The 11,773-nt window shown below is 35.1% G+C and overlaps 1 protein-coding gene across 1 annotated transcript; it reads left to right on the top strand.

Moving 5' to 3' along the window:
- The first annotated feature begins 1,814 nt into the window (after positions 1-1,814).
- Positions 1,815-10,887, top strand: LOC143578851 (ATP-citrate synthase beta chain protein 2-like). Its single transcript, XM_077062320.1, has 17 exons — positions 1,815-1,974; positions 3,187-3,306; positions 3,414-3,516; positions 3,625-3,690; positions 3,878-4,001; positions 4,786-4,920; positions 5,604-5,664; positions 6,381-6,457; positions 6,547-6,702; positions 6,782-6,910; positions 6,992-7,124; positions 7,213-7,340; positions 8,559-8,664; positions 8,751-8,827; positions 9,472-9,542; positions 9,635-9,919; positions 10,650-10,887. Exons 2-17 carry the CDS (start codon positions 3,207-3,209, stop codon positions 10,723-10,725), a joined length of 1,827 nt encoding a protein of 608 aa, XP_076918435.1. The 5' UTR covers positions 1,815-1,974; positions 3,187-3,206; the 3' UTR covers positions 10,726-10,887.
- Positions 10,888-11,773: the final 886 nt, after the last annotated feature.

The following is an 11,773-nucleotide window of genomic DNA, read 5'->3' on the forward strand; positions in this document are numbered from 1 at the left end:
AAGTTCGATTCGTCAAATGACCAGTTCGTTATAAGGTCCAATTCGTTACAAGGACCAGTTCGTTATAACAGTCAATTCGTTATAAAGTAACGAATGGGTCATTCGTTATGAACCCAATTCGCTAAGAACCAAGTAACGAACTAGAAGTTTGATAAATGACAGAATATTCCCTGGACTTAGAAAAAGAATGATTTAATTACAAAATAGCCCTTGAACCTTATTAATTTATAGAAGATACCTTAAAAGATTGAGAGGTTAACAATAAAATATTATCATGAAATCATAATGGAAAATGTGTTAAGACAGTTAATGAAAATAAAATTTTTCCAAGCTGACCTAGCAGCTTACCCCAGCAAGGGGCTCTGCCCCTTGGACCTCGCTAGGGGCTGCCGCCCCTAAAACCCCGCTACCAGGGGCGCTGCCCCCGGACCCCCGTTCGTTGAGGGTTATAATTAGACTAGAAACGCGATATGGGTAGTGATAGTTAATTGATAAGTGTAATTGTTATACAGTTAGTCGTACACAGCTCAAGAAAGGAATAACCATAAACGGTGAACGTAATCGCGTTCAGGTGAATTTCTAGCCCCACTTACTTGTTATGTTTTCGAGGCTGTGTGCATACTCGATGTGATAGTTAATACACTTACCTTAAGTAGTAAGTGTATGCCTTGTATGATTTATGTATGATGATTGCTTGACGGTGCGTGAACGATCTTCGGATATTGCATGTACCGCCAGGGGTAGTTAAGATATAATTGATATAAATTAGTTAAAGATATAATTGATATAAATGATGTATGAATGGTATATGATGTATGTATGTTATGTTGATAGTACGTGAAACGATCTTCAGATATTGCACGTATTGTTAAGGAAGGTAGGTAAAGACAAGTATGGTACAGTTGCACGAAACAAAGGGACCAGACCCTAATAATATCTGTGAGGATATGGACAAGACCCTAATTATATATGTGAGGATAGGGACCAGACCCTAATAATATCTATGAGGATAGGGACCGGACCCTTATAATATATGTGAGGGTAGGAACCAGACCCTAATAATATCTGTGATGTTGAGGACCAGACCCTTATAATATCTGTGAGGTTATAGGGCGGAAGACTCTTTAAGTAGTATGGATAGTTATGCATGCAAAGTAAAGTATGAATGATGTACACACCTTCGGGCATGTGTGCAAGTATGTGAACTGATTGTATGTTGTAAGATTATCTAGAACTCACTCAACGTAGCTGACTTTTAGTATGCACGCAGGTGAGTAGATTGAGGCAGATCGCTTGAGGGGAAACGAATGACATGGAATTGAAAATACTAGCATCTCAAGGAAATGTTGTGTTATTTAAAAGACATTGTTTTATGTTTAAATGATTTGAATGCTCGTTAAGACAAGAATTGATAGTTATGTAATATATTGGTTTGAAGTTTTTATATTCCGCGTAAAGTTTTAATTAACTATGATATTTAGAACTATGCTAATGAGTAAATCCAACGTCCAAAGTAGGACACTGGCAACAGAGACTTCCAATTTTATAACCCTCCACTACTACACACAGCATAACGTGTATACATGTAGTAAAAACACCCTTTTCGGGGTATACATGTAGTTACATCCTAGAAAATGGCATAATAGGCCCATTAGAAAAAAAGTAAAAAAAATCATAAAATAATATAATTTTAAAGTTATTGATTTTATTCAGCAAATCAGAAAAAAAGAAAATCATGAAAGCTCCTCCATCTGGACCTAAATTTCTTAACCGATCATTTTGGACCCTCCTCAACCCACCAAACCAAACCAACCACCATCCACCGGTCTCTCTCTCTCCTATACATACAAAACCATGTATCTATATTATATTCCAAATCTCTTCCTATATATAGCTCCTCCATTTGTGTTCTTCACGTCTCCATCTCACTGCAAACCCCTCACACGTTTGACGCCTTTCAACAAATTCTCACAGGTATTATTATACTCACACTTCTCTTCTGTTCCACAATTCTTATTCAAATCTTGATTCAAGATCCAACATTACTTGCAATTACCATCATTTCGAATCCGATCCCAACTGGGTTTTTATGTAGTAGGTTTTTGGGTGATGGGTTTTTCCCAGAACGGGAAATGGTAGCTGAGCTTTTGTGTTAAAAAAGAAAGATTAAATATTACTTGCAATCAGCATTATTTCGAATCCGATCCCAACTAGGTTTTAATGTAGTAGGTTTTTGGGTGATCCGGAACGGGAAATGGTGGGCTGTTTGTGATCCCGGGCGTGTGGGGTCCATTGGTTTTAAAAAAGAAAGATTTAGTTCAATGTGGGATTGATTTGTTAGTTATTGAGTCCAATTTGAAGGTTTTGGGGGGTTTTAGTTAAGTTTGATCTTTGGATCTGGTTTTTACTATAGATTTGGTGAATTGGATTGAATGATGGTAGGTTGTCATTTGATTTGGTGATAGGCTAGAGTTTTGATCTGTTTTGAGACATAGCTGAGTAGGTTAGATTAGAATTTAGAAGAATGTTAGCATATTACTGAACTTAGTGGGGCCCACTTTTGATGTGCTCATGCTTGTGCTTAAATTATGGCTAACCAACTTTTCATATTGTTGCCTTTAACATCACCCAACTATTCATTGATGCTTAGTTATTACTTCATAATGAAGAAATTATATGGTATTTATAACGATGGATCCGAGATTTTAGATCATGATATGTAATAGTACTATACTACCATAACCAGTTTTTTTAAAGGGAGTAACATTTTTTTTTACATTACAAAACACTACAAATTTTCTCACATTTATGTCTGCTAATATGTATTAACATCGTCAGCATTTGACTTTCTGTAAGGTCAAGCTGACAAACAATTACAATAGTATTGATGCTGATTTTATGTTTAAGATGACAAAGTCAAGGTAATTGTTGATATCTGGACATATTAGTATTTAAAAGTAACTCTTTCCATGAAAGATATCACATAAAAACGACAAAATATTCTATTTTTTGGCTGTTTTTAGCTTATCATTCTATATACCCTCCTGTCATCATTGTCAAAGGTTTATGATTTTGATTTAAGGCCTCAAGACACCCTTGATTTGTCAATATTGAAGTTTGTTTTAGTTATAAGCAAATTTTGTCAACATTGATGAATTTAATTTTTTTGGTTTATTTTATTTGCAGGTTATTTTGAGTGAGCATCAATGGCAACAGGGCAGCTTTTTTCCCGTACGACACAGGCGTTGTTTTATAACTATAAACAACTACCAATTCAGAGGATGCTTGATTTTGACTTCCTTTGTGGTATGTAAAGTTACCCTTATACCCATTTCAAAGTAAATCGTGTATTGGTTTTATGATTGCATCTTTTAAAATATGGCTTATTTTGTATGCATTTTTATTTTTATTAGGGAGGGAAACTCCTTCAGTTGCTGGGATTATTAACCCTGGTTCTGAGGGATTTCAGAAATTATTTTTTGGGCAAGAAGAGATTGCTATTCCAGTTCACTCGACGTATGTTTTATATTCAATATAGAATGTTTCAAGATGTGTATTCTAATTTTGACTTTTTGGTCAACAACTAATTTCTTGATGTTATTTGATTTTAATCTGGTTTTGTAGTGTTGAAGCAGCTTGTGCAGCACATCCTACCGCTGACGTTTTTATAAATTTTGCATCATACAGAAGGTTAGTTTTCTTGAACTCTTGAATATCAGTTTCTATTTATGGCATTCTTCAAGGGTATATTTGACATTTTGAAAGAGAGAATGCTTTACTAAAACTATGTATTTCGTGAAGCTATTATTTATTTATATGTTTGTTTATTTTTATTTTTATTTTTTACTTTTGTAATGGAATTACGGAATTTTTACAGTGCTGCTGCTTCATCTAATCTTGCTCTTAAACAACCCACAATCCGAGTTGTGGCGATTATTGCTGAGGGTGTTCCTGAATCTGACACCAAAGACTTGATCTCGTATGCAAGAGCAAACAACAAGGTACAAAAATTTGGATCCTATTTTATTTACACCATTTACAGTTATTCTACATTTTGTGTGTTAATTTCCCCTTCAAATCAATTACGATTTTGACCTTTAAAAATTTTCACATGTGAGTGTGGGTCCGATCCTATTTTCCAGGGGTGGACATAAAATCGGAAAAACCAAGCGAAACCAAATTAACCGACATAACCGAACCATACAATATGCCGACGGTTCGGTTTTGTATTTTCTGAAAACCGAATTTTACAGTTTGGTTTCGGTTTTGTATTTTCTGATGACCGTACTGAACCAAAATAAGCGAACCATATAAATAACCAACAGTTTTGTTTTGTATTTTCTGAAAAATGAATTTTATGGGTTGGTTTTGTTTTGTTTTTTCTGATAACATGAAAAAACCGAACCGAATAACAAAAAAACTGTTTATTTTTAATGTTCGTTATTTAATTTTATGGATTAAAATTTTAATTATTGGTTGTTAAGTATTTTATTAAATTTAACAAATGGTGTAGCCAAAACATTTATGCCCTAATATATTATAATTAAGTAATCATTAATTAACAAAACTTTTAGGCCCAAATTATTATATTTTTCCTATTTTTTTGGCCCAAAAATTTCAAGTCAAAATGGCAAAACCATAAAGACCGAAACCAAACACATTGTGAAAACCGACGGCCTTGAGAATTCCAAAAACCGAATTTTTGGTTTTAGCTATTAAAGAAAATGGTATTTTCCCTTAGCATCAAGTAAACGGAACGGTATAAGATTAGCCTGTGTTCTGCAGGTTGTCATAGGCCCTGCAACTGTTGGTGGTATCCAAGCTGGAGCTTTCAAAATCGGTGACACTGCGGGAACAATTGATAACATCATACAATGCAAACTTTACAGGCCTGGATCTGTTGGATTTGTCTCCAAATCTGTATGTACACACATTAACGATCTTCATTATTCTCCTTGAACCTAAAATAAATTTCCTACAATCAATCAATCAATCATGCCCAGTAAAATCCCACCGACAGCAAAGCTATAAGTAGGGTCTGGGGAGGGTGGGATGTAGGCACACCGTACCTCTATCCAAAGGAATAAAGAGGTGGCTTCCAGAGAGACCCTCGGCTCTAAGTACATGTGTATGAAGCAAAATAAAGGAAATCAAAGTTTAACAGTTATATAAAAACTACTACTAATTATAATAATATTAATAATAAGATCACAGTTTAACAGCTATATAAAAGCTAATAATAATTATAATAATAATAATAATATATGTAAGGGAAATACCATTATGGTATGAGACCTAAATAAGTTAAGTCTAAGCCCTAAGGTATTCAATTCTCTCTAAAAATCCTTAACTTTAATTCTACTTCTCCACGAATTCCTATCCTCAACCATGTCCTCGGAGAGGTTTAGGTCTATCAAATCATGCCTAATCCTCTCATCCCAAGTCAATTTCGGTCGTCCTCTACCCCTCCTCCCCTCTATAGCAATGTTTTCTACGGATCTAACAGGATTCGTCGTCCGTCTTCTCTACAAATTATCAGTAATCACCTTTTAGTGCTTTAACCGTGACTATGGAAAATGATATTATTCTCGGTTAAACTGCAGGGTGGCATGTCAAATGAGTTGTACAATACAATTGCCCGTGTGACCGATGGACTTTATGAAGGTGGTTAAATATGAAAACTTTCTACATCACTTTCATTTTGAGGAGGAAAAGTGAGCTGGTTGGTAGGGGTGTGCATGCGACCGAACCAAAAACAGAAAATTCAGTTTTTAAAAATTTTTTGGTTTCGTTTCATCGGTTTTCACATTGGGTTGATTTGGTTTTGTCATTTGGGCTAGAAATTTTTGGGCCAAAAAAAAGATGGCTCAAAAAGTCAAAATAATGAATTTGGGCCTTGGGCATAACTTTTTATATTAATTAATGATTAATACATATTTGGGCCTAAAATTTTTGGGCTACACCAGTTATTAATCTTCATATATTACTTAACATTCAAAAGTAAAAGTTAAATCCGTAGATTCAATAACGAAAGTGGTTTTTTATGTTTATGCGGGTTCAATATGGTTTTTATGGTTCAGTTTTTTCGGTACAAGCATTATGAAACCTTACAGGAAATTCAGTGTGAAAAGACACCAAAACAAGCTATCGGTTTTGGGTTGGGTTTGGTTATTTCGGTTACAGGCTAGTGTCATGCACACTCCTACAGGCTGGACTGCGGTTTGGATCTTATTTAAAAAGTAGTTAATCACGAAAAACCTTATTTTACAAAACTAGAGTATTGCAATAATTATGTTAGAATTTTAATATATTTGTTATTTTGATCATTGAAGAGTATATTTTGTGGATATATGTTTTGATGCTAAATACGGGTTTTATAGGTATTGCTATCGGAGGAGATGTTTTTCCCGGTTCTACCCTTTCTGATCACGTTCTGCGGTTCAACAACATTCCTCAGGTATCTTGTGAATCAACTTGCAAATTACTTTTATACCCTCTTTGATAATAAACATAACATGTATTAACGGGAATTTTGGTCTAATTTAGGTGAAAATGATTGTTGTCCTTGGTGAACTTGGTGGCCGAGACGAGTACTCGTTAGTCGAAGCCCTTAAAGCCGGTAAAATTAACAAACCTGTATGCGCGTGGGTCAGTGGAACTTGTGCCGGCCTCTTCAAATCTGAAGTTCAATTCGGACACGCGGTGAGTAATTAACTCATTTTTTTTCTTACTTTTGTTTAGAAGGGTAAAACAGAAATTTCCTAAATATTATATGCTTCAGGGTGCCAAGAGTGGAGGTGAACTGGAGTCTGCACAAGCTAAAAACCAAGCACTTAAAGATGCCGGGGCTATTGTCCCGACATCATATGAAGCATTTGAAACCTCAATCAAGGAAACGTTCCAGAAATTGGTATGTTTTCAGTTTCACACTGTTTGGAAACAGGTCAATTCAGGTTATGATATTTCTCTAACGGGTCGAATGGTTACACAGGCCGAGGAGGGTAAGATTACCCCAGTTAAGGAGATCACGCCTCCACAAATCCCTGAGGATCTTAACAGTGCGATTAAGAGTGGGAATGTGCGTGCACCGACTCATATTATTTCAACCATCTCTGATGACAGAGGTAAAGCACTACACTGTTAAATTTTCATAAAGCTCAACCTGTTAGGCGTTTATGAACAGTTAATGATTTTATTAATGTTGAATTTTAGGTGAGGAGCCATGCTATGCTGGTGTGCCGATGTCTACCATTGTTGAAAAGGGAATGGGTGTCGGGGATGTTATCTCACTTTTATGGTTTAAACGCAGTCTCCCTCGATACTGCACACAATTCATTGAGGTTTGTTATTGAAACTTATGGTACAAAATATAAGGCATTTTCTTTTAACAGTTACATTACTATAATAACATATATATATTTAACTTTTTGACAAGCTAGTTTTTTGTATTAGCCCTTTTTATAATCAAATGATTGCATGATTAACGGATACTTGGGTGGTAATTCTACGCTCGACCCATGAATGTGACACGAAATCAAGTTTCGGGTTGTTAAATAGGTCCCCCATCAACCCGTTTAATTCAATAGGTCAACCTGAGAACTTATTTGTGACATGCTTAGCTCATTTATTACCCGCCAACCTGTTTGTGACATGTTTACAACCCATCAACCAGTTTGACCTGTTTAGATAAATGGGTTAAATGGCTCTTGTTCGGGTTTCACGAATCATTCCGCCAACCTGGCACGATTAACGTCCCATTAGACATTTATATTCAATATAACAATTATTTTCATCTTTGTGAGATAATTTGTTGGTTACTACATTTATCATTTTCATCTTTGTGATCATGATCATAGTTACATAAATCGCTCACAGACCCGCGATTTTCGAATTGGTACGGTTCGATCCATAAAACCCTAATTCGCGAACCAATTGACGCTGGTCCCTCGCTCTAACTGATTATGAATTCGTGATTATACTCAATTGCAATCGAGACAGTGGATTTATCTGGGCGGGATTCCAGATTTGGCTCCCATGACCAAAACCCTAAAACGCCGCTGCTTTTTCTTGCAGTTTATTTTTCATATAACTTCATTTTTCACCCTCAAGTTTATATTTTTATTAAATATAACCCTATACTTTACTACTCAAATTTATATTTTACAATACAGTATAGCTATTTCATAAAATTACATTTGAATATTTGTGTATATATATAAATAATAAAGTAAAAATTATATTTTTAAATAACTAACTTTAATTTTTTAAAAGATATATAACTTATATATTAATTTTTTAATTCCCTCGAACCGCACTTCTTGGTACATCGTACCGGTTCGTACCGAAATGAACCTACCCCCCTCCGTACCGAATTCGTCTAGCCTAGCGAACCGCGTACCCGTACCGGAGCGCACCGCGACTTATGTGACTGTGGTCATGATAGCTCATCTTAGCTGACATCATAATTTTAATCTTTTTTATATTGATATCCAATAGTGGTCTTTCTACAAAATGTTGTTCTCTCTAATGTATATAAACTTATACCATTAATTCACCAGATTTGCATCATGTTGTGTGCGGATCACGGGCCGTGTGTATCCGGTGCTCACAACACAATCGTGACCGCAAGGGCAGGAAAAGATCTCGTTTCGAGTCTTGTTTCGGGTACTTAACCTGCATTTTTTTTTCAATCTAATTATTTGATTGGTATATCATACCTGTGTGACTTTTTTATATTTTCTGAATAACAGGTTTGCTAACTATTGGTCCACGTTTTGGTGGTGCCATTGATGATGCTGCTAGGTACTTCAAAGATGCATACGATATGGTAAGTTATTCATGCTGTGATATCTAAATTTTAGGGGTTTGCAAGGGTTGATTTTGGGCTCAAACAGAACCAAAACAGACATTTTGTTTTTTCGGTTTTAGGAAACTGACGGCTTTGGTTTTTTAGATTTACATATAGGTTCGGTTATGTGTTGGTCTACTAGAAATGTTTTGGGCGTTCAAAATGATTGGCCCAATATGGTGGAATTTGGGCTTCAATATACGGGCCAATGCTTATTGTTAATCACCTATAAATGAATGACTGAAACTTTTGGCCCAGAATAATGAGAACTTGGGTCTGAAACTTTTGGCCCATTATAATGGAATTTGGGCCTTAAATTTCAGGCTTAAAGTTTTTGTTAGTCACTTATTAATGATTTCGAGTCTTAAATCCAATCACAAACACCAAACAAGTTTGGTGCCCTTCCCATGTTTGGTTTGGTTCGGTTTCGAAACTAATTATAACCGAAAACGAAGCATAAGATTTGGTTTCCAAGAAGAAAAAAGAAACACAAAACTGAACCATCGGTTATTTTTGTTTAGTTCGTTTACTTTGGTCCAGTTTTGTCGGTTAATTCAGTTTCTGTTTAGTTAATTGGTTTCTTGCTCACCCTTATTAATAAATCTGGTTTTTATATATCACAGAAAATTACAGCATACGAGTTCGTTGAAAGTATGAAAAAGAAGGGTATTCGTGTGCCCGGAATCGGTCACAGGTATGCATAAGTAAAAATCATCATTCTTTTGTCGCACTTTTCTACGATCACTTAACATTTATCAATGTTTATATTTAATTTTTGTATAAAAGGATTAAGAGAGGGGATAACCGAGATAAGCGAGTGGAGTTACTACAACTATTTGCACGCACACATTTCCCATCAACAAAGTACATGGAATACGCTGTTGAAGTAGAAACTTACACTCTCTCAAAAGCAAACAACTTAGTGATGAATGTTGATGGTGCCATTGGTACCCTTTTCTTGGATCTTCTTGCGGGTAGTGGGATGTTCACCAAAAAAGAAGTTGACGAGATTGTTGCCATCGGTTACCTTAACGGGCTTTTTGTTTTGGCTCGCTCCATCGGTCTAATCGGGTAAGTCCGGATAATGTTTTTGTTTCAGTTTCAAAGATACTCAACAAACTTTGTAGCATGACTCGTTTTGAGCTCTATATCTAAAGCTCAAGCTTGGCTCGTTCATTATTTTTAAATGAACATTGTTTTGTTGCGAGAACAGGAAAACAAAAATAAATCATACGCTTTTCAGTCATAAATTTTATAAATATAAGCAAATGGTTGAAATGCAATGTTAATTTATATATCCTGAAATTCAAAAATGAAAATGAACACTTTCCGTTTGTTTATAGAACCTACACATGTACTTTGTGTAAGTGTCAAAAATTTAAATAACATACGAAGAAATTATTTTAATTGCCTTTTTTTATGTATATAACATAGACATTTGTGTGTAAGAATTGAAGTTTAAAAAATATGAAACGTTGATAAAAAAAATTAAATGATCTAGAACTCTTTTTGTTGTCGCAAAAGTGTAGTGTTTTGTAATAAAAACCCCAACCCACCCACAAACACATATATGTATATGTGTGCGCATATATACAATGAACTTTATATACATTTATAGTTTTAAATCCACGGACATATATATATTCTTAAGTTATTGTTATCATAATTTTATATACATGGATAATAGGCTCGTGAACCTAGTTAAGTTTATCTGGATTAGCTTAGCTCACAAAGGATTCTGCTTGTTTAGACCCCTAGAACAACCCGTGAAGTATTCCTACTGATGGTTTGAAATTTGCAGGCACACGTTCGACCAGAAGAGATTGAAGCAGCCACTATACAGACACCCTTGGGAAGATGTTCTTTACACCAAGTAATCGACCATTGCTGGCATCTGCAGATGATTGTTTGTGTTATGTCTGTTTGTATCATTTAGCATATTAAGGAATGAATTTTATATTGTTTGTACTCATTAAACCAAGCTTATTAGTAGTTGTTCTTTTGTTTTTGTTGAATAAAGAATTGTGTTTTAGTAGGTTTTTGTTGATTAGAAATGTCTAGTTTGAGATTGTGGGGTGTGAAACGTATAATACCAACGACGTACATCATTTGTTTGAAACTTCTTAAACTTGTTAGGTATTAAATTGTAGAGGGACTAAAGTGTAAATGACTAATAGTTTAGGGTTATATCCATAATATGTTCATATACGTATACCGGAGTTGTTGAAGGAAAGAGTATTGATGAATTGAATTGGGTTTTACCCTTCTTCTCTTAACTTTTCTTGTTCTCTTTGTCGATCTTATAGCTCAAGTAACATTTTGTATCGTAACAAGTGGTATCAGAGCCGTTCATCCTTGGACGCTTTTGATCGTGAACCCTAATTCACTCAATTTTTCTAAATTCGTTTGATTTCTCTTAAATTGATCTTTGTTATCAATTTTATCTTAGTTACAATCAAATTCCAGTGATAAACAACAATTCAAGGAAAGTTCAATTTCCGGCAACAATATATCAATCCACGGTGATCATTGATTCAATCGACGGTGGTGAAAGGTGTCGGCGGTTTACGAAAGCAAATCAATTTACCAACCATATTAATTCACATTAAAATTCGTGGGCAATTGAGGTCTACATCAACAATTGAATTAGGGCAACAACTTATTCTTGAAAGCAACAATCAAATGTTAGTGCTCTTGAGGAATTTCAGCAAGTAATAGCGGTTTCTGCATCAACAATCAAATTAGGCCAACAGGATCTTGACAACAATAATCGAAGGTAATATCAAGGTAACAATGGTGTTCTTGTGTTCGTGTGGGGGGTTTGATATGGGAGAACAAGGTTCATGTTTGTGCCACGAGTAGGTGTTCTTGCGGATGGTTGAAATATGAAGGCAGGGGCCATTGTTGTGGTTACATACTAGATTA

The sequence above is a fragment of the Bidens hawaiensis genome, unplaced genomic scaffold (assembly GCF_021521415.1).
Source record: "Bidens hawaiensis isolate Kalapana, Puna unplaced genomic scaffold, B.hawaiensis_p1.1 tig00029368_1, whole genome shotgun sequence".
NCBI lineage: Eukaryota > Viridiplantae > Streptophyta > Magnoliopsida > Asterales > Asteraceae > Bidens > Bidens hawaiensis.

Coding starts and splice junctions, on each gene's coding strand:
- LOC143578851 (XM_077062320.1), top strand. CDS start 3,207: ATGGCAACAGGGCAGCTTTTTTCCCGTACGACACAGGCGTTGTTTTAT. Junction 5,665..6,380: donor GACCGATGGACTTTATGAAG/GTGGTTAAATAT, acceptor CGGGTTTTATAG/GTATTGCTATCGGAGGAGAT. Junction 6,911..6,991: donor AGGAAACGTTCCAGAAATTG/GTATGTTTTCAG, acceptor ATGGTTACACAG/GCCGAGGAGGGTAAGATTAC.